Consider the following 27,526-nt stretch of genomic DNA (forward strand, 5'->3'; position numbering starts at 1 on the left):
AGCTGCCTGCCACATAATCAGCATAATGGTTTTTGAAAATTAAATACTGATTATCCACAATAACAGACTCCTAAATACAGAGGACAAACTGGTGGTTGCTAGGTGGGTGGGGGAATGGGTGAAATAGATGAAGGGAATTAAAAAATCAAGATGTCTTGTTTTTTTTTTTTTTTTTTTTTAAGTGAGGAGAGTGGCATTGTTTTATATTTCTGCAGGTTTCTTTAATGAATGGCTTAATAGACAGCTGAATTCTCAATCTGCTTCTGGATTCAGTCGGTGGCAATATGCTGTTGCAGTTAAAGTATATGGAGACAGTTTGGCCTTACACATGGATGTAGTTGGAGCAGGAAGGAGTGTTTTGGGTTTGTTTTTTTTTTTTTTTTAAGATTTTATGTATTTATTTGATAGAGAGAAATCACAAGTAGATGGAGAGGCAGGCAGAGAGAGAGGGAAGCAGGCTCCCTGCTGAGCAGAGAGCCCGATGCGGGACTCGATCCCAGGACCCCGAGATCATGACCTGAGCCGAAGGCAGCGGCTTAACCCACTGAGCCACCCAGGCGCCCCAGGAAGGAGTGTTGTAATAGCTTTTTTAGACAGTTAGGGAAATTCTGTGGTATTACACCAAAACTTGGCAAGTAGTAGTTCTTTTTTTTTCAAAGATTTATTTATTTATTTGACTGAGATCACAAGTAGGCAGAAAGGTAGGCAGAGAGAGAGGAGGAAGCAGGCTCCCTGCTGAGCAGAGAGCCTATGCGGGACTCAATCCCAGGACCCTGGGATCATGACCTGAGCTGAAGGCAGAGGCTTTAACCCACTGAGCCACCCAGGTGCCCTGGCAAGTAGTAGTAGTTCTTGAAGGTTAGTTGCCAATGTGGATTCTGAAACTCTACTAAACTTTTAGTGCTGTTATATTAAAATCTAATGGTCTGTTCTGCACTTTGAATGCATGTTCTTTTCCCATCATGTTGTAATTATCATGTTAGTCATCTGAAAAGTATTGGTGTACCAGATTGTGTCGATCTTCCAAATGTTGACACATTTTGTTATATAATACAAAATAATGGTAGTATCATCATTGATGTCATCAGGAGAGGTTTTGTGGGTTTTTTTAAGCAGTGTTATTAGTTCAGGTGTATAGCATAGTGATTTAACAATTCTTTACATTACTCACTACTGGAAGTATAGTCTCCATATATTACCATACAGTGTTATTATATTATTATTCACTGTAGTTCTGTGTTGTACAGAAAAGTCTTAGGTATTGGGAAGCTGCCAAACTCATGGTAGCAGATAGTTTTTAAAAAATTCTAGATTTTGCTTAAAAACTCAAATTTTGTCATTGACAACAAATACTATCTGTTGTCTGCCTTGAAGTAACAAGCTCACTTTATTTATTTTGGAGAATATGTTTGCCAAATACCCAAGTCTGAATAAATAAGCATGGTTTATCTTTTTTTTTTTTTTTTTTTTTAAGATTTTATTTATTTGATAGAGAGAAACACAGTGAGAGAGGGAACACAAGCAGAGGGAATAGGAGAAGGAGAAGCAGGCTTCCCTCTGAGCAGGGAGCCTGATGCGTGGCTCAAACCCAGGACCCTGGGATCATGACCTGAGCCAAAGGCAGCTGCTTAACAACTGAGCCACCCAGGTGCCCCAGCACAGTTTATCTTAAAAAAAAGAAAAGAAAAAAAAGGTGATCCATGAAAAAAAAAAGCTACTAGTGGGACTTGTAGTTCAAATGACTGCATTAGTGGTTTTCTTTAGGGTCCCATCTCACTTCTGTTTGCAGCAGAACTGCTTTATGTGTACTTTGTCTTCACACAGTTAAAAAGATGTGGGGGCGCCTGGGTGGCTCAGTGGGTTAAGCCTCTGCCTTCATCTGAGGTCATGATCCCAGGGTTCTGGGATCGAGCCGTTCAGTGGGGAGCCTGCTTCCCCTCTCTCTTTGCCTGCCTCTCTGCCTACTTGTGATCTCTGTCAAATTAAAAAAAAAAGTCTTTAAAAAGATGTGTACTCATTGGTTGAGATTTAATAAAAATTTGTACTTTTATTGCTTCCTCAAGGGCATTTTTAAGTAAAAATGCTCCCTCCTCCTCTGTTAGAGTACATGGTGGTGAAGAAAACCATGATTTAGAGTTTGGTGTCCCGCCTTGACACTGTTCTTAGGAGTCAGTACTGTTACTTTTTTTTTTTTTTTTTTTTAAAGATTTTATTTATTTGACAGCCAGAGATCACAAGCAGGCAGAGAGGCAGGCAGAGAGAGTGGGGGAAACAGGCTCCCCGCTGAGCAGAGAGCCTGATGGAGGGGCTGGATCCCAGGACTCCGAGATCATGACCTGAGCTGAAGGCAGAGGCTTTAACCCACTGAGCCACCCAGGCGCCCCAGTGCTGTTACTCTTTACTGCTTTTGTACCATTAGTGCAAATGTTAACACCAGAAAACAGTATCTCTGTATTATGAAAATAATGTTTGAGTTTGCAGACTACCTGGAAGGGTCCACAGGGACCATACTTTGAGAACCACTGTCCCTGAGTTGTCTCAGAAGTGGGCTCTGCTTTTCCTTGTTTCATGTTTCCCAAGACCGTTCTCTCAGAAGAGAATAGGCTTATTTTTCCTGGCCCTGTTCCTAAACCTTGTTCTAGGAATGTGGAATCCTAATTATTACTGACTCAACTGCTTTATCTTGCTAATGGAGCAATTCAGTAATCCTAGCAACCAGAATACTTTTACATTTAATTCCTAATGGCCAGTATAAAGTTAGGTTGTATTTGCTAAAGGTTTGAAAGAACTTTTTTTTTTTTTTTTTTAAAGATTTTATTTATGGGGCGCCTGGGTGGCTCAGTGGTTGGGCCGCTGCCTTTGGCTCAGGTCATGATCTCAGGGTCCTGGGATCGAGTCCCGCATCGGGCTCTCTGCTCGGCAGGGAGCCTGCTTCCTCCTCTCTCTCTCTGCCTGCCTCTCTACCTACTTGTGATTTCTCTCTGTCAAATAAATAAATAAAATCTTTAAAAAAAAAAAAAAAAAAAAAAAAAAAGATTTTATTTATTTATTTGAGAGAGATCACAAGTGGCAGGCATACAGAAAGGGAGAAGCAGGCTCCCCGCTGAGCAGAAAGCCCAGTGTGGGGCTACATCCCAGGTCCCTGGGATCATGACCTGAGCCTAAAGCAGACACAGCTGGCTGAGCCATCCAGGAACCCCATGTCATGATTCTTACCTTCAAATGTGATTCTTTAGGACATCCCCTATAGAAGCATATCTCCATACCAAGCTCAATAAGTGTAGGTCTCAAATAATGGACTTTTTCCCTCTTTCTTCCTACTTTCTTCCTTAGTTTATCTGTATAATGGAGTACATTCTCACTGTCTTAGAATTTTAAGGCTAACCTACATAATGTATTTTAAAAGTCTAGCACATAGCAATTAGTAGATGTTCTGTGTTTTCCTTCCTCCCTTTACTCAGAACTTAGTCTTAGGTATACTGTTAACCCTCTTTTGTAAATCCCATGTATCTCAAACACAAGGCTGTTTTTTTTCTCAGTTTATTTTAATTGAGGTAAAATTGGAAATATCACATTATATTAGTTTCAGATGTACATTATAATAATTCAGCATTTGTATACACTACAAAGTGATTGCTACAATAAGTCTATTTGCCATTCATCACCATATGATTGACCTCCTTTAGCGCACCTCCAACCCCCTTCCTTTCTAATAACCATCTATTCCCTGCATCTGTGAGTTTTGTTTTTTAGATTCCACATAGAATTAAAATCCTGTGATATTTGTCTATCTCTGTCTGACTTGTTTTGCTTAGCATAATACCTCTAGGTCCATCCCTGTTGTTGCAAATGGCAAGATTTTTTTCTTTTTTATGGCTGAGTAATACTCCATAGTGTATATATACCACATCTTCCTTATCCATTCATCCATTGATGGATACTTAGATTGTTTCCATATCTTGGCTACTGTAAGTAATGCTGCAGTGAACACAGGGATGCATTTATCTTTTCAAATTTATATTTTCCTTTCTTCAGATAAATACCCAGAATTGAAATACTGGATCATGTTTTTAACTTTCTGAGGAGCTTCCATACTGGTATTCATAGAAGCTACACCAGTTTACATTCCTCCTGTACACAAGGGTTCCCTTTTTTCCTGTAACCTTTCCAACACTTCTTCCTTTCTTTTCTTTTCTTTTTTTTTTTTTTAAAGATTTTATTTATTTATTTGACAGAGAGAGATCACAGTAGACAGAGAGGCAGGCAGAGAGAGAGAGAGAGAGAGAGGGAAGCAGGTTCCCCGCTGAGCAGAGAGCCCGATGCGGGACTCGATCCCAAGATCCTGAGATCATGACCTGAGCCAAAGGCAGCGGCTTAACCCACTGAGCCACCCAGGCGCCCCCTTCTTTTTTTTTTTTAAGATTTTATTTATTTATTTGACACAGAGCGAGAGAAGGAATATAAGCAGGGTAAATGGGAGAGGGAGAAACAGGCTTCCTGCTGAGCAGGGAGCCTGATGTGGGGCTCAATCCCAGAACCCTGGGATGGTGACCTGAGCTGCAGGCAGATAATTAATGACTGGGCCACCTAGGCGCCCCCACTTGTTAATTCTTGTTGTTGTTGTTCTTAAGATTTTATTTATTAGAGTAAGCACGAGTAGAGAGAGAGGGACAAACAGACTCCCCTCTGAGCAGGGAGCCCAATTTGGAGCTCAATCCCAGGACCCCAAGAGCATGACCTGAGCCGAAGGCAGACTCTTAACCTACTGAGCCACCTAGGTGTCCCGTTGTCTTTTTGCTAATAATCATTCTGAGAGGTATGAGCTGATACCTCATTGTGGTTTTAATTTGCATTCCCCTAATGATGAGTGACATTGAGCATCTTTTTATATACCTGTGGCCATCTGTATGTCTTTGGAAAAATGTGTATTTAGATCTTCTGCCCATTTTTTTTTTTTTTTAAAGATTTTGTCAGAGAGCACAAGCAGGGAGAGTGGCAGGCAGAGGCAGAGGGAGAAGCAGGCTCCCCGCTGAGCAAGGTGCCTAATGCAGGACTGGATTCCAGGACCCAGGATCATGACCTGAACCAAAGGCAGACGTTTAACCGACTGAGCTAGCTACCCATTTTTTTAAAAAAAGATTGATTTATTTGAGAGCGAGTACACATGCTCATGCAGGGGGTAGGGGCAGATGGATAGGGAGAAATAATAATAATAATTATTATTATTTTTTTAGATTTTATTTCTTTGAGGAAGAGCATGTGTATGCACGAGCTGTGCAGAGGGGCAGATGGAGAGGGAGAAGCAGGCTTTCCACTGAGCAGGGAGCTGGATGCAGGGCTGGATCCCAGGACCCTGGGATCCTGACATGAGCCAAAGGCAGAGGCTTAATCCACTGAACCACCCAGGCACCCCTCTTTAGGGTTTTCTCTGTATAGAATTATATCATCTGCAAATACTGACAATTTTGGGTGCCTGTTCCTTAATTGGATGCCTTTTATTTTCTTTATCTTGCCTACTGCTGTGGCTAGGATTTGCAATACTGTGTTGAGCAAACGTGGTGATGGTGGTCATTCTTGTTTTGTTCCTGTTAGAGGAGAAGCTTCCAGCTTTTCATTGTTCAGTATGTTGTTTGCTGTGGGCTTGTCATGTATGGCCTTTATTATGCTGAGATATGTTCTTTCTGCCTCCACTTTGTTGAGAGCATTTATTTTATTTTTTAAAGAATTATTTAGAGAGAGAGGGAAAGAGAACATTTGAGTGTGGGGAAGGGCAGAAGGATCACCATATACTGTGATATCACTCCCAAATTAACTAAAGAATAAATCAATCAACTTCAAAGGTTTTTTTGTTTTGTTTTTTAAAAAAATTATTTATTTGACAGAGAGAAAGATGGAAGACAAGCAGGGAGAGTGGGGGGTAGTGGGAGAGGGAGAAGCAGGCTTCCCACTGAGCAGGGAGCCCGATGTGGGACTCAATCTCAGGACCCTGGGATCACGACCTGAGCCAAAGGCAGACAGAAGCCCAACGACTGAGCCACTCAGGCACCCCCAAAGTTTTTGTTTGTTTGTTTGTTTGTTTGTTTTAAATGAAAGTAATACATTCACATAATAAAATAAAATAGAACCAAAAAGTATAAAATGAAAAGTAAGTCTCTGTTCATTACCAGCTTCTAGGCCCATCTGTTATGGTGAACAATTTTGAGGGTATTCTCAGAAAAATATTTTCTAATATACTGCCTTAAATATGGATACATTTTTTGAAAAAGATATTATTTATTTGACACAGAGAAAGAGAAAGTGCAAGCAGAGAGAGAGGGAGAAGCAGGCTCCTCACTGAGCAAGGATCCCAATCGGTGGGGGGGTGTAGGGACTCCATCCAGAACCCCAGGGTCGTGACCCGAGCCGAAGGCAGACGCTTAACTGCTGAGCCACCCAGGCTCTCCTATGAATACATTTTTAATTTATACTGAGATGTTCATCCTGCACTAGATGTTTGTATTTTTCCCTATTTAATTATACCTTGGAGATCTGTCCATATTGACGTGGATCTGCATTATTCTTCGAATCGCTGCAGTTTTACCATGTATGGGTGAGCATTATTTACTTCAGCGGTTCCTTATGTGTAGATATTTAGGTGGTTTTGTGTGGTAATGGTCAGTAGTTTGGTGAATAGCCTTTGCCTTTGAGTGATAATATCTTCAGAATAAACTAGTGGTGGACTTGCTGGATAAAAGTGAATGTGTACTCAGACATTGATACATACTCCTACAAAACTACTACTGCTCTGCCAGTTTACACTCCCAGGACTGTTCTGAGGGACTTGTTTGCTCACAGTAAGGCTTGTTCTGTTCTTTTTATTTATTTATTTTTTTAAGATTTTATTTATTTGACAGACAGAGATCACAAGTAGGCAGAGAGGCAGGCAGAGAGAGAGAGGAGGAAGCAGGCTCCCCGCTGAGCAGAGAGCCCGACGTGGGGCTTGATCCCAGGACTCTGGGATCATGACCTGAGCTGAAGGCAGAGGCTTTAACCCACTGAGCCAACCAGTCATGCCCCTGTTCTGTTCTTTTTAAATCAACCTTTTTACATCTGGTAGGTTAAAGATGATTTACGTTTTCATGCGTATTTCTGTTATTATGAGTGAGGTTAAACATGTTCTGTAACTGTGATCTGCTTGTTCACAAACCCTTGCAAATGGGTCTCTGCCTCATTTGAGGCCCGTACAAATCCGGCCTTTTGAAGTTGGTCCAAATTGATCTTTCTGTCCTTTAAAAAAACATCTTCTGTGCTTCTTGGTTTACTTAGTTCTTTCCCATGCCAAGGTTATGAAGAAAATTTTGCTTAGGACTTCTAGTTCTTTGTGGTTTTCATTTTCTGTTTTTTAGTCCTGGTATATCTGGAGGGATGCTACAGGGTATCACTCTTTTCCTCCCATATGGTTTGGGAGATACCTGAAATCATTTATCTCCTTTACCAATTTGAAAGGACATCATTTTTAAAAAAGATTTTATTTATCTATTTGACAGATCACAAGTAGGCAGAGCGGCAGGCAGCGAGAGAGGGGGAAGCAGGCTCCCCGCTGAGCAGAGAACCCGACATGGGGCTCGATCCCAGGACCCTGAGATCATGACCTGAGCCGAAGGCAGAGGCTTAACCCACTGAGCCACCCAAGCACCCCGACATGACATCATTTTTAATATAGTCCCATATATGGGTCTGCATGGTCTGTTTTGGAAGACAGTGCTATATAATTAGGAAGCCTCTGACAAGTATTTCATGCTTGAAATAAAAATAAGGTTTCATCTGTGGGAGTTCATATTTTGAGACATTAAGAGTTTATTATCGTAAAGAATATGGGGGGTGCACCTGGGTGGTGCAGTGGGTTAAGCATCCAACTCTTGGCTTCAGCTCGGGTCATGATCTCAGGATCGTGAGATCAGCGTGGAGGCTGCTTAAGATTCTCTCCCTCTCCTTCTGTCCCTCCTCACCCCCCAGAAAAGAGTACAGGCATATTGTAGAGATGGACCCTAGAATCTAATTATATTCTAGTGCACAGTAATATGTCATTTTATCTGTTAAAAATTAAAATCCTTTCATTTCATTTCATTCCTTTGTTCTAACACAGTGAAACAGACTACTATTTAAGGAGGCATCAGGTTATATAATATATATTTTAAAGGCTTTAGTCCAAAATGTTTAAAACAGAATTTTGAGATGAATGATTGATGTAGTGTTAACTGTGTGGAAAAGTTTGCTATCCAGAATAATTCTTTGAAAGACTAAAATAGCTTTAGTATATAAACTATTTTAAATGATTTATATACAGCCAGAGTCACTTTTCTGATTTAAAAAGTATATGAAACCCCCACCAAGTACATGAAATCCCCACCATCTCCATCCACCTGTTTAAAAAAATTAAAAAGCACATGAAAATGTAAATGTTATAAGTTTGTAAAATTTATATTTGGAAATGTAAAAGCTTCTCAAAATACTGGATATGTTTAGGAGAGAGGTTCATATTTTTAAAAAATCAACTAAGGCTGATAGCTGATGTCTTGAGAGATACAGAGTATTTTTGGTATCTTTCAGTATTTCCTTCGGTGGTTCTTACTTCTCTGGCCCCCACTGGGTCTGTCAGGCATGTACTCTTGCCATTACATTCCTGTTTGGTAGTTGACAACTCTTAGGGCAAGCTATTAGAAACATAGGGTTGAAGGGATTTTTAGAGATAATTCAGTTTATTCTAAGACACAAAAAAGTAGGGGTGCCTGGGTGGCTCAGTCAGTTAAGCATCTGACTCTTGATTTCTCCTCGAGTCTTGATCTCAGGGTCATGAGTTCAAGCCCAAGTTGGGCCAAAAAAGTAAAACCATAACAACTTCGATACCTTAAAAAAAATGACTTAAATTATTTATAGAGAGCCCTACCCCCAAATTAGTCCTGCCTCACCTCTTTAAATTCCAGAGTTCATCACTGCTAAAAATTTAAAGCTCTTTCCCTGTGTTTTCCTATTTCATCCTTGTATATCTAGCATGATATATATTTTTAGACATCATTTAACTTCTTAGGTTTATTTTTTAATTGCACAAGAGATCTGTTTGATCTTTCATTTTTCAAGGCTAATGTATGAAGTGTGAGGGGAGTTGTGTAATGAAGAAAACCTAGGCTCTTGAGTTTGACAGACCTTGTTTCGAATTTTGTGAGTTCCTTTTGCTGACTTAATATGATTGTGGGCAAGTTACTTCAACTCAGTAAGTTTCATTTGCCTTATCTGGGAACAATAAGACCAGCCTCTCTGAGGGGAAGGTTAAATGGGGGTTATAAAGGGACCTGCGCGTTGTGAAGGTTCTCTTCACCTACTTGATAAACATTTTTTGAGACTGTCTGGGAACCCAAGGCAAGCTACAGCTCCCCCTCCGGAAAATGCATAAATGTGCACAGTGTTTCCCACCTGCTCCCTCTGAAGGGCCACCCTAGCCTTCAGTGGCAGGGTTTGGATTATTTCTGCTTTTAACACATGCCTGGCCCTAGTTGAAGACATTTGATCTCATTTAAGCAGATGGTAGTTGAAGTAATTAGGAAGTGGATGTGGGTGTTGGCTTTTTTTGTTTTTATTTAGATGAGTGTTAGTAAAAGAACAGTCATTACTAAAAACATTTAAGCCCTTTAAAGAAAATAAGCCAAAGAAATATGGCTCTTTAGCTTCAGTATTATTTGAAAGAGCATAACTGGAAGTTTTAAACTTTAAAATTGTTCATCTTTATCTACAGAGTAGAAAGGAAAGCAACTTATTTAAATAGTTTTTTCTTTAGTTTTTTTTTTTTTCTTTTTAAGGATTTCATTTATTTATTTGACAGAGAGAGAGCGCTCGCGCACGCACAGCAAAGGGGAGTGGCAGGCAGAGGGGGAGGGAGAAACAGGCTTCCCACTGAGCAGGGAGCTCAATGTGGGGCTCAATCCCAGATCCCTGGGACCATGACCTGAGCCGAAGGCAGCCGCTTCACTGAGCCACCCAGGTGCCCCTTTCTTTAGGTTTTTAATTCCTATGCGATCTCAGTTTCAAATATATTGATGGAAAAGCTATTGCAAGTAGTAGATGAGTACAGTGTATTCATGTTCGCAAAACTTTCTATAGTAGCTGTTTGCTCCTACAGTTAATGGTTGCTGAACTGGTGGCTATCCATTTTGAAGGCGTCTTTTCTTCACTTAAGGAATCCTCTTAGCTCTAAGTATTTAGACAATGGGAGGAAGGTTGAGAAATGTATCCTTTGACAGAAGGGGAGTGAATGAGGTGGAGGATTGTTGGGGTTTAGGGCTCTAGTAGACACTGCTGTGGCTGAATGACCTACTCTCCCTCGTGTCTTTCAAGCTGTAAGAGCTGTGTGTGCTGCTCCTGACTATAGACTCATGAAAAAAATGAAAATGTGATAGCTTGTTTTATGATTTTCAGGGAAAAGTTCGAATAGAAATTTTTCACTTTCATTTGAGATTGGATTTTTTTTTTTTTTTTTTTTTTTTTTTAGTTTTTATGTATTTATTTGACAGAGGGACAGTGAGAAAGGAACACAAGCAGGGAGAGTAGGAGAGGGAGAAGCAGGCTTCCTGCCAGGCAGGGAGGTGTTTTGAAGGTAACTCATGGTTCCTAACTTAAAAGATTAATAAAACAGGCATGCTGTGAAAGCTTGGTGTCCCCCATCTCCCCTACCACTTCCAGTTTCTCTCCATTAGTGTGTGTGGTTTTTTTTGTATCCTTCTAGAGATTGTAAATGATTCCCACTCATAAACTTACACAGCCACACACACACACCCCCAAATCGTGGCATGCAGTACATGCTGTTGGGCATTTTTCTTTATCCCCTTTCAACTTACCCTTACAGATCAGTCATTCTCCATCTACCTTATTTTTTAATAGATGCTATAGTACCTGTAACATGGATGTACCACAGTTGATCTCTCCAGTCCATTATTTTGGTTTTGGGGGGTATGTAGTTTTATTATTTATTTTAATTGAAGTACAGTTCACATGCAGTATTACATTAGTGTAATACCACAAAATACCAGTTTGTCATCTCTCATCATACAAAGTTATTACTATCTAGTTCATTATTAATGGACATTTAGGGTATTTCTGATTTTTTTTTTTGTTACTACAAATACTGCTACATAAATGTCATTATATATATAATGTCATAGATGTACTTGTTTGTCCGTAGAAGAAATTGATAAGAAAGGAGTTTGGTGGATTTAAGCTATGTGGCATGATTTTTTCCCCAACATTTTAAAGATTCTTATTTATTGGACAGAGAGAGGTCACAAATGAGCAGAGAGCCTGATGTGGGGCTTGATCCCAGGACCCCGAGACCATGACCTGAGCGGAAGGCAGAGGCTTAATCCACTGAGCCACTCAGGTGCCCCTTATTGTGGAAATTTTTTAAACATAAAGTTGAACGAATTTGATACTAACATCCATATTGCCACCACCTAGATTCTCTGCTACCATACCTTTTCACTTATCTATCCATCTGTTGGTCCTTTCACCCGTGAAGCCACTTTAAGTGTGTACGTGCTGAGTTTTAACAAATGCGTGCAGCTTTGTAACCCCAGCCTTCATCAAGTTATAGAGCATTCCCATTATCCTGGAAAGTTCCTTTGCACCCCTTTCCACACAGTCTCTGCCCTGAATTAGACTCCTTAGTAGTTAAACCAATTTGTTCCCCAACCAGGAATGCTTGCGCGTACCCCACACCCTTTCCCACACGGGGTGGTCAAAGTTTTTGATGTGAATAATGGTATCTGATAGTTTTAAGTTGCACTTCTCTTATTGTGAGTAAAATTAAGCATATGTTTGCTAGCCACTTGTATTTTCTATGATTTCTTGCTTAGTATTGTTTGCCCATTTTTGTTGGGTTGTGGGTCTTAACATTCATTTCATTTGAGTATGCATTTGTGTTAAAATAATAAATTAATTTGGAGGGGCCCTGGGTAGCTCAGTCAATTGAGCATCCTACTCTTGATTTTAGCTCAGGTCATGATCTCGGGGTCATGGGATGGCGCGCCATGTCTGGCTCTGCGCTGGGCATGGAGCTTGCTTGGGATTCTTTCTCTTCCTCTCTCTCTGCCCCCCTACCCCCCGCCCCGAGTGCACACACACTCTCTCAAAAATTAAAAATAAAATTAAGCATTTTTTTAAACTTAAATGACTTTGTGTAGAAATTTTAATAAAATTTACATATGTTCGGGGGTACCTGGGTGGCTCATTTGTTGGCTGTCTGCCTTTGGCTTGGGTCATGATGGAGTCCCGCATACGGCTCCCTGCTCAGCGGGGAGCCTGCTTCTCCCTCTCCACTTCCCCTGCTTGTGTTCCCTCTCTGGATGTCTCTGTCAAATAAATAAAATCTTTAAAAATAATAATAATACCTATTTTTTTTTTGTTAAAGATTTTATTTATTTACTTGACAGACAGAGATCACAAATAAGCAGAGAGGCAAGCAGAGAGAGGGGGAAGCGGACTCCCTGCTGAGCAGAGAGCCCAATGTGGGGCTCGATCCCAGGACCCTGGGATCATGACCTGAGCTGAAGGCAGAGGCTTTAACCCACTGAGCCACCCAGGCGCCCCTAATAATACCTATCTTGTGACATTATTGTGAGGATTAAATTAGTTAATATAAGAAAGTGCTTGCAGTTGTGCCAGGATGTAGTATTTGCTGCATAAATACTAACTGCTGCTGTTTATACAGGAGATTAATACCCAAGAAAAGGCATCCAGAATGGGTATCAGAGAAAGCAGAATAGGAAGTTGTATTGGCTATGTGATATAGAGATCTCTGCTTAAGGAGGTGAGGGCTTATATATATAATCTACCATTTAAAGTTGTTGACTTAAGAATTTGCTTCATATCATGGCCCAGTGCAGAGCCTCAAGAAGGTTCTTGAACAAACAGCACATACAGTAGAAAAATTGGGGCCTGCTATTTCAAGAGTCCAGCTGGACCTGGGCTTATTCATAAACCAAGATTTTGTAGTGCCAAAGTTAGTCTTTCATTAGCAAATGTGAAAAATACATCAAAATTAGTTGCACAGGAGAGCAAAGGAAATGTAATACTGTATTGCTTCTAAAGATAAAGTAGTCATAGTGGTATTTTCCTCTAACTTGTAATGTTTAGATATTTTCCATGGCTTGTTTTCAGCAACCATTTTGGCCCATGTGTTCTCCATCAGTTGGCAATTGAGTACCTTTTATGCATAAGCTTTTGCTGTCTAGTTGGATATGCATACCAAATAAGTGCTAATGTAATGTGTGTGACAGGAGCTGAGAGGCCAAAGGGTGGCGTGTCCGGAAAGACAAAAAGAAGTAGTATTAACTAAAAATAGAGAACAATGATGGGGCACCTGGGTGGCTCAGTGGGTTAAAGCCGCTGCCTTAGGCTCCGGTCATGATCTCAGGTCCTGGGATCAAGCCCCGAATCTGCTCAGCAGGGAGCCTGCTTCTCCCTCTCTCTGCCTTCTTCTCTGCCTACTTGTGATCTCTGTCTGTCAAATAAATAAATAAAATCTTTTAAAAAAATAGAAAACAATGAAATAGAAGGACAGCATGAGATGTGATGGTTATTCATACTACACATTCAGGGTCCTTATTTATGCTCAGTGCCACCAGCTACTGTTTTGAGTTATGTAAACATTTTGACTTTTCTAGTCCTGCATCTTTTTTCTGTGTTTGGTAGTTGAAATTAACCTATCTGCCTTTAATCTGAAAGCCAGAGTGATTTTTAATTAAATTTATGACATTTTGAAATAGGTGAATACATTGTGCCTTTTCTCCAAAATTGAGAGAATAGTAATAGAAGATACTTGCCAGTCATACATCTGATAAGGGACTTGTATCTGGCATATATAAAGAACTCTTAGAACTCAATAAGAACCCAGTTAGAAAGGGGGCAAAGGATGTGAATAAACATTTCTCCAGAGGAGGTATACAAATGACCAATAGGCACATGAAAAGAATGTCAACATCATTAGTCATTAGATGAGATACCTTCACACTGTAGTGGCTATTATCAAAAGGACCGGCAATAACAAGTGTTGGTGAGAACGTATAAATAATGGAACCCTAACACACTGCTGGTGGGAATATAAAGTGGTGTAGTCATTTAGAAAAATAGTGTCACGGTTCCCCAAAAGGTTAACCAGAGTGACCATATGACCCAGCAGTTCCACTCCTAGGTATATACCCTGTAGAAATGTAAACATATGTCTACATAAAAGTTTGTACGTTAATGTTCATAACAGATTTATTTATAATAGCCAATAGTTGGAAATAATCCAAATGTCCTGTCAGCTGATGAATGGATAAATAAAACATGGTATATCCAAACTGGAATATTATTTGACAATAAAGAGAACCGAAGTAGTGATACATACTACAACATGGATAAACCTTGAAATCAAGCTATGTGAAGGAAGCCAAACACAAAAGGCTACGTATTACCTGTTTCTGTTGAGGTGAACTGCTCAGAACAACCACATCTGTAAATACAGTACGTTAGTTGCCTAGGGCTGGGGCTAATGGGAAGGCTTCTTTCTGAGGTGACTAAAGTATTTTTTTTTTTTAAGATTTTATTTATTTATTTGTCAGAGAGAGTGAGCACAGGCAGACAGAGTGGCAGGCAGAGGCAGAGGGAGAAGCAGGGAGCCCGATGTGGGGCTAGATCCCAAGACGCTGGGATCATGACCTGAGCTGAAGGCAGCTGCTTAACCCAGGCGTCCCAGTGACTAAAGTATTCTAAGATTGATTGTGGTGATGGTTCCTCATCTCTGTGAGTATACTAAAAACCAGTGGACTGTACACTTCAAATTGGTGAATTACATGGATATTATATCTTAATAAAGGTTATGAAAAACACTAATAGAGCTGAAAAATGAGAAATTAACAAATTCCATTTCTCAGGTACCTTTCTTATTAAAATTGATCCTAGGAGAGGCTTCAGGTTTTCCTGAATGAAAATTACCCAGGGCACCTGGGTGGCTCAGTGGGTTAAGCCTCTGCCTTTAGCCCAGATCATGGTCTCAGGGTCCTGAGATCGAGCCCAATATTGGGCTCTCTGCTCAGCGGTGAGCCTGCTTCCCCCCCTCTCTGTCTGCCTCTCTGCCTACTTGTGATCTCTCTCTCTGTCAATTAAATAAATTTTAAAAACTTAAAAAAAAAAAAAGAAAATTACCCATTAATTAAATGATGGCTCCCCCTTCTTCCAACAGATTGCTTGCTCATTATATTTTTGGTGTGTCTTGACAAAACTTTCTGGTATAAGGTGGATTTTATCATCAATACAACTTCTGAGAAATTCTGTCATGTATTAGAGATAGCAGTCTTCTGTTTTAATTATCTTTTAACAGACTTTCATCGGTATTTAAAGCCAATGTTGGGGACACCTGGGTGGCTCGGTGCGTTGGGTCTCTGCCTTTGGCTCAGGTCAGGCCCTACTTCTCCCGTGTCCGTCCGCCCCCCCCCCCCCCCCCCCGCCGCCTGCCTCTCTGCCTACTTGTGATCTCTCTCTGTCTCTCAAATAAATAAATAAATAAAATTAAAAAAAAAAAAAAACAAAAAACCAATGTTGTGGTTTTGTGAACCCATTCTTATACTAATGGTTTTCAGGGGAACGGTTTAAAAATTATTTTTTTAAAAATTGGGGAAGGGGGTGCCTGGGTGGCTCAGTCAGTTAAACATCTGCTTCCCACTCAGGTCATGATCTTGGGGTCCTGTGACTGAGCTCCGCACGCTTGCCCCCCTCCCTGCAAATAAAATCTTTAAAAAATAATAAAATAAAAATTGGGAAAGATGATATTAATAGCACTTATTGTTTTTCCTCTACTGCTTGTAAAGAGGAGGGCTGTTAACATTATCCATGTGCCCAGTAGTATATGGCAGTTCAGTATTTGATATAAAGTAGAGGCGGAACTTAGTAGCTGGGTATATAATGTAGCAAAAAATGATCATTTTGCATTTAGTTTGAGATTAATACTTATGTAGTATATTATTTGGGCATATTCATGGCTTTAAGAAGTTTCTGCAGGAATTTAACAAAAGATGTTTGTTTTGAAGTTTTTGAAACTTCATCATGAGTGTTTTATAAATTTAATACCTGTGGATTACACTTGTGAAATCTCATTCTACAGAATGCATTGCATATGGAAGTGAGTTTTAAATATTTTTGAAAGAATTTAAGAATCTTTTAAATATTTCTAAGTTTTTAGGCTTAGAATGTGGCATCAAACAGCAACTCTGAAGATAGACAACCCTTTTCCTCTTAATGCATTAATTTTTTAAGAAATGAAAGTATTGTATGCACATTATTTTAAAAGTATCATGAAAAGCAACACATTGCTAATCTTTCTGTCCTGAGGAAAATATTCTGTTTGGTTCTTCATAACTCTTGAATAATGTATAAATTGCAACTTTAAAAATAAACTTTTCTGAAATAGGTTTTACTTCAATAAAGTAGACAAATTGTAAATGTTTAGGTTTAATGAATTTTTTTAAAAGATTTTATTTATTTATTTGACAGAGATCACAAGTAGACAGGGAGGCAGGCAGAGAGAAAGGAGGAAGCAGGCTCTCCGCGGAGCAGAGAGCCCGATAGGGGGCTGTATCCCAGGACCCTGGGATCATGACCTGAGCCGAAGGCAGAGGCTTTAACCCACTGAGCCACCCAGGCGCCCCTAGGCTTAATGAATTTTCATAAAGTGAACATCTGTGTGACTCCATCTGGCTCAAGAAATAGAATATTGCCAAGTACCCCTGAAGACCCTACCCTCAGTATTAACCCCTCTGTTGATATCCAGCACAATTGATTAGCCTTGCCAGATTTTTTTTTTGGGGGGGGGGGAGATTTTATTTATTTATTTGAGAGAGAGAGAGAGGCAGAGACCGAAATATCTGGGGAGCACGAGTAGAGAGGAGAGGGTGAAGCCAGCTCCCAGCTGAGCAGGGAGCCTATGCTGGACTCGATCCCAGGACTCTGGGATCATGACGCGGGCTGAAGGCAGCGGCTTAACCCACTGAGCCACCCCCAGGTGCCCCTAGCCTTCCTGATTCTGAACTTTACATATAAGTGGTTTCCTACAGTGTGGATTTCTCGGCACCTTCCTTAAATCGATTGGTGTCACTGCATCTAGCAGTAGTTAGTTCTTGTTGCTGGATGGTATGAGCATAGTACAATGTATCCCTTCTCTTGAAACAAATTTGGGTTAATTCCATTTGGGGACAATTACCAATAGCCCTTCTTTAAACATTCTTGGCCTTTGGCTGCACATATGTGCATACTTGGGTAAAATCCTAAGAGCAGGGTTTGGGTTGGAATGTATCCGTATTGTCAAAGAGTTTCTCAAAGTGGCTGTACCAGTTTGTTCCTCCAGAAGTATAGGACCTGGTTCATCAACATTAGACTATAAAGGATAAGGACTTACTTTCCACAATCTCTGTCTCTTCTGCTACTTTGATACTTTAAATCAGTTTTAGTTCTTCAGTTGGAAGTACTCTTGTAACTCGAAATAATGAATCTCTGCTCTCCTATAAACTTTGGAAAGTAACTTTGTCCACTTGTGGTAAAAGAAAGATACTAACCCCCCCCCCCCCCCACACACACACACATACCAATTGTATTATTCAGAAAGGGAAGAGGCCCTCTTTCATACAGAGAGGGAATGTATAGAATGTGTAAAATTCAAATTTGTGCCACATCATGTTAAGGGGAAGAAGCCCATAAATAAATGGGGTTAACGTTATGATAGAAGAGAGAGTAAGGTCAATTTTACTGATTTGAGAATAAAATACTAGAATAATGCCTTTACTCCCATGGCCACTATCCACATTTGTTTGGGCAGGGATAGTTGCTTAACCCATTATTCTCCCAAGTTTCTGTGGCCTAATGTGAGAGAACTTTATTTTTGTGCTCATCTAATAGTCCAGTGTGGAGTTCTTTGTAGGAAGGGCAGCCTTCCTTTGTATGTACATGGGATTTAGGGGCCTAGACTGTTAATTCTTTTATCCTGTAGCTGTGCCGTCTCTCAGAGTCTGGGAGATCTCTGCATTCAGCCAGAGTGGGGAAGAAATGGTGGGGAAAGAATGTATGCTTCTAAGAATGAAAGTCTTGTTGAAGAAGGGACAGTCATTATTTCATCTTATATTCCATTGGTGGGAACTCTGCTTGGGAGTTCCGCTTAGATACAAGGGGCCTGGGAAATGGAGTCCTGAGCTGAGCATTTGTCTAGCAGCGCCAGCTGGAGGGTATTGGAGGAGTGAGGGTTTTTGCTGGACAGCTAGTGAGCCACCTCTGCTCTACCGTCTCATCAGGGATAAGAACAGAATAATTAATGTTTCCTAACAGGATAATTTCATTTCTAAGATATTGACTATTTTAATGGTGAATTCTTTTTAGGGAAAAAAAGTTTATTTTTGAAAGGAAGTGTGAGTACTTTTTTAAAAAGATTTTATTTATTTATTTGACACAGGGAGAGAGATCACAAGGAGGAAGAGAGGGAGGAAGGGAAGCAGGCTCCCTGCTGAGCAGAGAGCCCAATGTAGGGCTCAATCCCAGGACCCTGAGACCATGACCTGAGCCGAAGGCAGTGGCTTAACCCACTGAGCTACCCAGGTGCCCCAGTATTTTTTTTTTTTTTTAAAGATTTTGTTTTGCTTATTTGAGAGAGAGTGAGCACAAGCTCGGGGAGAGGCAAAGGGAGAGGGAGAAGCAGGCTCCCTGCTGAGCAGGGAACCCGAAGCAGGGCTTGATCCCAGGACCCTGGGACCATGACCTGAGCCAAAGACAGTGAGTTAACCGACTTAGCCACTTAGGTGCCCACCCTTTTTTTTTTTTTTTTTTTTTTTTGAAACAGGGACAGAGGGAGCACGACTGGTGGAGAGGGGCAGAGGGAAAGGAAGAAGCAGTCTGCAAGGAGCCAGATGTAGGGCTCATTGCTAGGACCCTGGGATCAGGACCCAAGCCAAAGGCAGATACTTAAGTGACTGAGACACCCAGGTGCCCTTAGGGAAATAAGTTTAGATTTACAACTAAATGGCATTTCTGGGGCGCCTGGATGGCTCAGTTGGTTTAGCAACTGCCATCCATTCAGGTCATGATCCTGGAGTCCTGGGATCGAGTCCCGAATCAGCTCCCTGCTTGGCAGGGAGTCTGCTTCTCCCTCTGACCTCTCTACTCTCATGCTCTCTCTCTCTCTCTCTGTCTCTCATGCTCGTGCTCTCTCTCACTCGCGATCTCTCTCTCTCTCTCTCAAATAAATAAATAAATAAATAAATAAATAAATAAATAAAATCTTTAAAGAAAAATAAATGGAAAGGGCTCCTGGGGGGCTCAGTGGGTTAAAGCCTCTGCCTTAGGCTCAGGTCATGATCCCAGGGTCCTGGGATTGAGCCCCGCATTGGGCTCTCTGCTCAGCAGGGAGCCTGCTTCCTCCTCTCTCTCTCTCTGCCTGCCTCTCTGCCTACTTGTGATCTCTGTCTGTTAAATAAATAAATAAAAAATAAAATAAAGTAAATGGCATTTCTCACTTCCTTTGGGACCACTTAGTTGTGTGATTTGTTTTAATTTTCTTATACTTTACAGTTATGTCGCCACTCTGAAACTTAGAAATTACCATATTTACATCAATTTTACAAATCACTAAAAGAAAAAAACTGTCCATCTGTGGTGTATTATTGGATGTAAACATTGATTACATTTGCTTTAACCCCTCTTTCCATATTTTTTCTTTTCCTCTCTCTAGTTTGTGATTGGCACAATGGAAGAAGCTGGAATGTGTGGGTTAGGGGTGAAGGCAGATATGTTACACAACTCTCAATCAAATGATATTCTTCAACATCAAGACTCAAATTGTGGTGGCACAAGTAACAAGCATTCATTGGAAGAGGATGAAGGCAGTGATTTTATTACAAAGAACAGGAGTTTGATGAGCCCAGCATACTGCATGCAAGAGTCCAGAGAGGAAATTCCTGGGCGAGAAGCTCGAATAGATCCTCCTGATGGTCAGCAGGATTCAGACTGCAGCGGGAGCAAAGAGAAGACTTTAGGTAATAGTCTGTGCTCATTGGTTGGACATTTCCGTGTGCTGCTCTTTTTACTTCTGTTCTCCACAGCGCAGGTGATTATGAACGTGGCCAGCGTTGAGACGGATGTTTAGCTAATATATCTCTTGTCCTCAGTGGAGCAAGTGTGTATATTTACTGCATTTTTTGCAGGAGACAAAGATAGCAAAGGAGGAAGTTGTTTTCTCTAAGTAATCAGGAATAAGCTTTCTTCACAGAATTTGGGGCCAACTTGACAAAGTAGTATTTGACTTGCCTTGTTTGCATCTTTAATGTAGTCTGACTGAAATTTACTGTGAAGACTGTGCATTTATTGGCTTGTTTTATTTAAAATCTAGTCACAATGCTTTAGAGACAGCATAATGTTATCTATCGTTCAGAAGTGGGTTAAGACTGACTTTCAAGGGTACGTTTTCTTTTTCCTTCTGTGTTTGAGATTTAGGACTAAAAAGGTAATAGGTTAAATTTTGTTATGAAATCTGAAATCCCCTTTTATTTTAGCCTTACTCATTGACTCTAAATTTTTTTAAAATTTAATTATTTGACAGAGAGAATGAGCACAAGCCAGGGGAGAGGGAGAAGCTCCTGAACAAGGAGCCCGATGCAGGACTTGATCCCAAGGCCCTGGGATCATGACCTGAGCAAAGGCACATGGTTAACTGACTGAGTCACCCAGGTGCTGTGCCCCTAAATATTTTATACTTAGTATACCTAAGATTAACAGTGTTTGATTTGTATGGTTTTCTGTACAAAATTATCCTTATTAAATATTATTATTTATTTAATATTATTAATATTATTAAATATATTTTCCACTAACTTGGAAATATTAAATATATTAAATATATTTTTCACTAACTTGGAAAACCTTAAAATTCTTATAGAAATACAAGAAATAATTTTAATTCCAGGGATACCTGGGTGGCTTAGTCGGTTAAGGATCTGGCTTTAGCTCAGGTCATGATCCTGGGGTCCTGGGGTCGAGTCCCACATTGTGCTCCCTGCTCAGTGGGGAGCCTGGTTCTCTCTCTGCCTGCCACTACGCCTGCTTGTGCTCTCTCTCTCACTCTCTCTCTCTGACAAATAAATAAATAAAATCTTTAAAAAAATAATTTTAATTCCTTTCAAACAAATGTCTTCAAAATCAGCAGCCCCAATTATATGTGTAAAAGCAGATATGGAGTCTTAAGAAGTTACAGGGAATGGGGCACCTGGCTGGCTCAGTTGGAGGAACATGCAACTCTTGATCTCAGGGTTGTGTTTGAGCCCCTCATTAGGTGTAGAGATGACTTAATACTTAAAAACAAAAGTTTCACATAATGTTACCATGTGACTCAGCAGCTCTACCTCTAGGTATATAGCCAGGAGGGTTAAAAGCATATGACCATGCAAAAATGTGTACATGAGTATTCATGGCAGCCTTTTTCATAATAGCCAAAAAGTTGGAACAACACAGTTATCCATCAGCTGATGAATGGATAAACAAAATGTGGTATCATATCTGCTATAAAAAGGAATGAAAAAAAAAAAAAAAAAAAAAGGAATGAAGTAGTGAGAACATTGTACGTGGGTGAACCTTGAAAACATGCTGAATGAAAGGAACCAGACACAAAAGTCCACATATTAAGATTCTATTTAATATGAAATATTCAGAATTGGCAGGTCCATGGAGACAGAGAGTGGCATAGTGGTTGCCAGGGCTGCGGTGGGGGAGCAAGAGGGAGGGACTGCTGAAGGATATGGGGTTTCTGTTTGGGGTGATGAAATGTTCTGGAATTAGACAGTGGTGATTGTTGCACGACTTTGTGAATGTACTCCATCGTACGCTTCTAATTAAAAGGGTGAATTTTATAGTATATGAATTGTGTCTCCAAAAAAAAAAAACAACCCAGATGGAATATGGTTTAAAATCTTGATTAAAAATTGCAGGTTACATTATGGTTACTTCTAATCATATTTAATAATCATGTTTAATCATCTCTTAAAATTTGTACTGGCCTTGGGCTTTGAGAGGTTTTGTTTCTGAAATTTTGTGTGGATAGAAAGGTGTTCAGTTTTGAAGTCCGCGTGCATTTTTTCTTCATAGCAGTCTGTATACCACATATCAAAGTCCTTTTAATATATATTTTTAAATGAAATATCCTACATATAAGAGTAAATATTTAAAAAATAAAATGGTTACTTTAGAAGTAAAATATTATCACTTATTTTGAAAGACCATTTGTCCTCTATCTCACCCACCTGCTTCTCCCTGCCAAAGATTTTTTTAAATACCGTTGCTAGCTCCTCCTGTGGGGGAAAGAACTTACGTTGACACCCTTTTATTTACACTAAACTTGGTTAACACACAGAAGGTGCTTACTAAATGATCAGAAGTTATTTAAATTGCTTATAGAAAAAATACATGCCACAAGTGATTTATGTGCATCTTAGAGAGTACCAACTGAAATTCTCTTTGAACCTGCTTCTATATTTGTACTTGGGTAGGAAGCTTTTAAAAATATTCTGCCCTTTGTAACTTGCCCTTTGTCTTAGCTTGGACATCAGTGGTTAAGCAAGGGAATTTTTAAGCCTTTAGCAAGAGTTACAAATAGCTAGCAGTATTAGTGAGTGAAAAAATTCAGGGTAGGGGTGGGAAGCAAGGGGTGCCTGCTAATCCAGAATTTAAAAATAGCTTTCTTAATTTAGCTGGTAAATCTCTTATGTCTAGATACAGGCACAAATTATTTTACTCTGGATGTCAGAACATAGAAAGTGTTATGTAGAATTTACAGGTTAGACTTGATCTTATTCCTCTCATCTTGTTAATCATCAGGCAAAGAAGTTTTATTATTGATGCAAGCCCTAAACACCCTTTCAACTCCAGAAGAGAAGCTGGCAGCTCTCTGTAAGAAATATGCTGATCTTGTGAGTATTAAATCAAGGGGGTAAAGTTCATATGAAGTGCAGCAAAATGTTGTATGTACTTGATAACCTTTTTAAAATACTTTGATAGGGCGCCTGGGTGGCTCAGTGGGTTAAGCCGCTGCCTTCAGCTCAGGTCATGATCTCAGAGTCCTGGGATCGAGTCCCACATCGGGCTCTCTGCTCAGCAGGGAGCCTGCTTCCCTCTCTCTCTCTCTGCCAGCCTCTCTACCTACCTGTGATCTCTCTCTGTCAAATAAATAAATAAAATCTTTAAAAAAAAAAAAAATAAAAAAATAAAATACTTTGATATAGCTTTAGATGTAAAAATTATATTGTGTTCCAAAATTGAAGAGAATTTTATTTCTTGGGGCTTTTTGCTGCTTGTGTGACTTCATTTTATAAGGGGCTACCTATAGGACATTATAATGCTAAGATAGGGCATAGATTTTCTAAAACTCTGTTTTAGAAGTGAAAAGGCTGACTTAGAAGTACTACGGTGTGATGCTAAAGATGCTAGTCTGGGTGTAGTGGTTCCTGTATTTAACTTTTCCCAGGGGAATTCTAGAGATAAATGTTCTACCCATTGTGATTGAAACTGTGAGTTAGATGAAATAGTCTACTAAAACAATACTGTGTCTCAGGAAATATTTATTTCACATCTACTATGTGCCAGGCATTTCTTTCTCCTTCTAGAGAAACTGACCTCATTTGTTTTGGGCCTGTGTTATTTCAAGAAACATTAATTCTCTTTTAAAAATTATGAAAAGTCTCAACATGGAAACCCTGCCATCCTGTTTAGGTTGAAGAATGGGGACGTCCTAGAACCCTTTCTGTAAGTGTAAGGGTTGTGGGAAACTTAGAATGAGTAAGTGTAATATAAATGCTAAAAGTAATGCCTTTTATGAAAAACTTATATGAATTATTGATGATTTTTATGCATTTTCATCTGTTGCTGAAAGCAGATATTCCATATCACAAATACTACTTTTTGTCACTGGGCAGCTCTAAATATCAATTCTGTTTATTATTCAAAGAATTACAATTTATCTCCCTTGCTTTACAAAGGGGTGTGTGTATGCGTCCCCGGAGCTGGCATTCCGCAGCTTAGCACCTTCTGTTCAGAGCAGCAGGAAGCCAGGTGCGTCAGTATAAATGGCCTAGAACAGTCAGGGATACAAAGATGGAAGAAAACACAGTGTGGTCAGGTTGCTGGCTTCAGGAAAGGAAATCTTCCACTGTCTGTGGAAACCGTTCCTATTGGTTCCATCTGCATGAGAATCCTGTAAGAATGGTGGAAGGCAGATAGCCATGAATAGATTAGAAGAAAGGGCAGATAGCTGCCTAGGGCAGTCCTCAGATTCACCCGCACCGTTGGGACTTCTGTTAAAAGGCATGTTCTGATTTGGTGGGTCTGGGTTGGGGCCTGAGAGTCTGTATTTAAACAATCTCCCAGGTGGTGATGTTAATGCTATTGGCCTTTAAATAACACTTTAAGTAGCAGGGGTCTAGGCTGTTTTTGTTTGTGGCTTTTATTGCGTGTGTGTGTAGGTGGGTATGGTTATTTTTAAGTCCCAGTAATAATTGCTACATTCATTTTAGGATGTGTGACACATTAGACTTGCCTAGTAGTAACCTCTCTTTGCTTCAGATTTGTCGCAGTGAGACCATCTATGGAGTAACCTCTTCCTAAGGCTATTTAGAAAACTTCCCTTTGCCATCACTGTCCTCTGTCCTTTTTGTGATAGCATCATCTGACATCATTGGTGCTTGTGGCGTGGATAAGTAGAATGTCCTGTAGAGCAGATGGTATGGCATGTTGCCCTGGAACTGGGATGGGCTGCTGGAGAGACCTTGTGGCCTCCATGTTTACCAAATAGTGTGGGTTCTTGAAATGCTCACATTTCACTTGCTAAGTGTGGGTATCATTAGGTTTGTAACATGATTCTTAGGTATGTGTTATAGTGCTATTCTTTCCCATTCCTGAGTCAGTTTGTGTAGATGTTGATTATTATTATTATTATTATTTTTGAAGATTTTATCTATTTATTTGTCAGAGAGAGCACAAGCAGGAGGAATGGCAGGCAGAGGGAGAAGCCGGCTCCCCGCAGAGCAAGGAGCCCAATGCGGGACTCAATCCTAAGACCCTGGGATCATGACCTGAGCTGAAGGCAGACCCTTAACTGACTGAGCCACCCAGGCATCCCAAGTGTAGATTATTATAGTGTAATAATAATCCTGATATCTGCTGGGGTAGGTGTATATATTCTTCTTATTAATCTTTTTGTTAGAAGTATCTTGGCTATTCTTGGCTCTTTATTACATCTTAGGTTCAACTTACTGGGAAAAATTGGGAGAAAAAACACCATTTGGGGATTTATTTTATTTTATTTTTAAAGATTTTATTTATTTATTTGACAGACAGAGATCACAAGTAGGCAGAGAGACAGGCAGAGAGAGGAAGGGAAGCAGGCTCCCTGCTGAGCAGAGAGCCCGATGCGGGGCTCGATCCCAGGACCCTGGGATCATGACCTGAGCCAAAGGCAGAGGCTTTAACCCACTGAGCCACCCAGGCGCCCCCCATTTGGGGATTTAGAAGAACATTTCATGGATTCTTTTGGTGCATTTGGGGGAGACTTGCCATTTTCATGAAATTAATGGAACTTGAAAAGTGTATATCCTGGGACACCTGGCTGTTTAAATTGATGGAGCATGCAGCTCTTGGTCTTGGGGTCATGAGTTGGAGCCCCACGTTGGGTGTAGAGATTACTTAAATAAATAAATCCTTTCTTAAAGTGTATATCCTTATGGGAAAGATATTACACACAATGTGAAGAAAGAAATTAATCACACAATGATTAATTCCAAATGGATTAAGGGTTTAAATGTCAAAAACTAAGCTTTAAAGATTATAGATATTTAGATTTATTTAGATATATTAATAAATATTTTTCTAAACTTGGGTTAAGAGATTTTTTAAAAAGATAAATTTTTAAAAGATTTTATTTATTTGACAGAGAGATATGGCGAGAGAGGAAACAAGCAGGGGGAGTGGGTGAGGGAGAAGGAGGGTTCCTGCTGAGCAGGGAGCCTGATGCGGGGCTTGATCCTAGGACCCTGGAATCATGACCTGAGCTGAAGGCAGATGCTTAATGACTGAGCCACCTAGGCGCCCCTATTTTATTTATTTTAGGAAGAGACAGAGAGAGAGGCGTGGGAGGAGAGAGCGAGAACCAACTACAAACAGACTCACTGTCAAGTGTGGAGCCCAGTGCGGGGCTCTGTCTCACAAACCTGAGACCGTGACCTGAGCTGATATCGAGTCTCATGCTTAACCAGCTGAGCCACCCAGGTGCCCCAAGGGAAGGATTTCTTACAACACAAAAAGCACTATCAGAGAAAGGATTGCAAAAATTGGCTGTGTTGAAATTAACTTTCTGTTCAGCAAAAGACAGTGAGACGTCACATTAAAAAAACTGGGAAGAACATATGCCAGCAAATACAACCAACAGAGTATTTAGTTTCAGGAATATCTAAGGAACACCTACGAATGAATACGAAAAGAACAAATAACCCAATGGGAAACTGGGCAAGAGACATGTAAGAGGCATTTTAGAGAAGTGGAAAAACATGAAGATATAAAGATATCTTAACATAAAGGTACATAAACATGTAAAGAGTTGTTCGACTTTATTGGTGATCAGGGAAATGCAAATCTGGACCAGAATGAGATGCGATTTTATATCCACTGCAGCGGCATACATTAAGAATTCTGATTGTACTTTTGGAGAGGATACGCATCTATCTACATGATCTCTTATAAGTTGCTGATGGGAGAATAAATCTGCCAGCCACTCTCGAAAAGAGTGTGGCATTGTCATGTGAAGTAGAACATGAGTCACTGCCTAGCAGTCCCACTCCTAGGCTTGTACCCAGAGAACTTCTTACATGTGTACAGCAGGGAGCACATAGGACAGTATTCATAACATTGTAAGCAATCAAGTCTGGGAAGAACCCAAATGCCCATTGACTTGAGAATGGGTCAGTAAAGTATGTTGTGTGTGGCATATTTTTTAAGTGAGATGTCCTGTAACCAGTGGGGCCAAATCTGGCAAGGCCTGTTTCTGTACTGCCCACAAGCTAAGAATGGTTTTACGTTTTTAAAGTGTTTAAGAAAAAGAACACAACAATGCAACAGAGTATGTGGCCCACAAAGCCTAAAACACTTACTTTTTGGCCATTTACAGAAAGGGTTTTCTGTTTCTTGATCTGTGCAAACAATTTGGATGCATTCTAGCAATATGATCTACAGTTGTGCTGTCCAAAATGGTAGCTGTTAGCTACACGCAGCTATTTAAGCTCAATTTAAATTCAAGAAGAAATTCAGTTCTTTAATTGCACTAGCCACAAAAAAGTTAAAATAACTGAAACCAGAACAGTTCTTTTAGGACCGCACACAAATGAGATGAATGAGAAGAGCAAAGGAACGGTGAGCCTGGGATTCTGGATTGTGATCACCTTGAGCCCGA

General features: G+C 40.1%; 1 protein-coding gene across 2 annotated transcripts in view; it reads left to right on the top strand.

The window, feature by feature from the left end:
* TXLNG (taxilin gamma) overlaps nt 1-27,526 on the top strand; it is a 70,096-nt gene that overhangs the window by 23,128 nt on the left and 19,442 nt on the right. For both annotated transcript variants that reach the window (XM_059158646.1, XM_059158647.1), the window contains 2 exons: nt 19,775-20,078; nt 22,909-23,000. In XM_059158646.1, coding sequence (XP_059014629.1) covers nt 19,775-20,078; nt 22,909-23,000 — 396 coding nt within the window. The remainder of the gene's footprint in view (nt 1-19,774; nt 20,079-22,908; nt 23,001-27,526) is intronic.

This window comes from Mustela lutreola, chromosome X (genome assembly GCF_030435805.1).
Source record: "Mustela lutreola isolate mMusLut2 chromosome X, mMusLut2.pri, whole genome shotgun sequence".
Lineage (NCBI taxonomy): Eukaryota > Metazoa > Chordata > Mammalia > Carnivora > Mustelidae > Mustela > Mustela lutreola.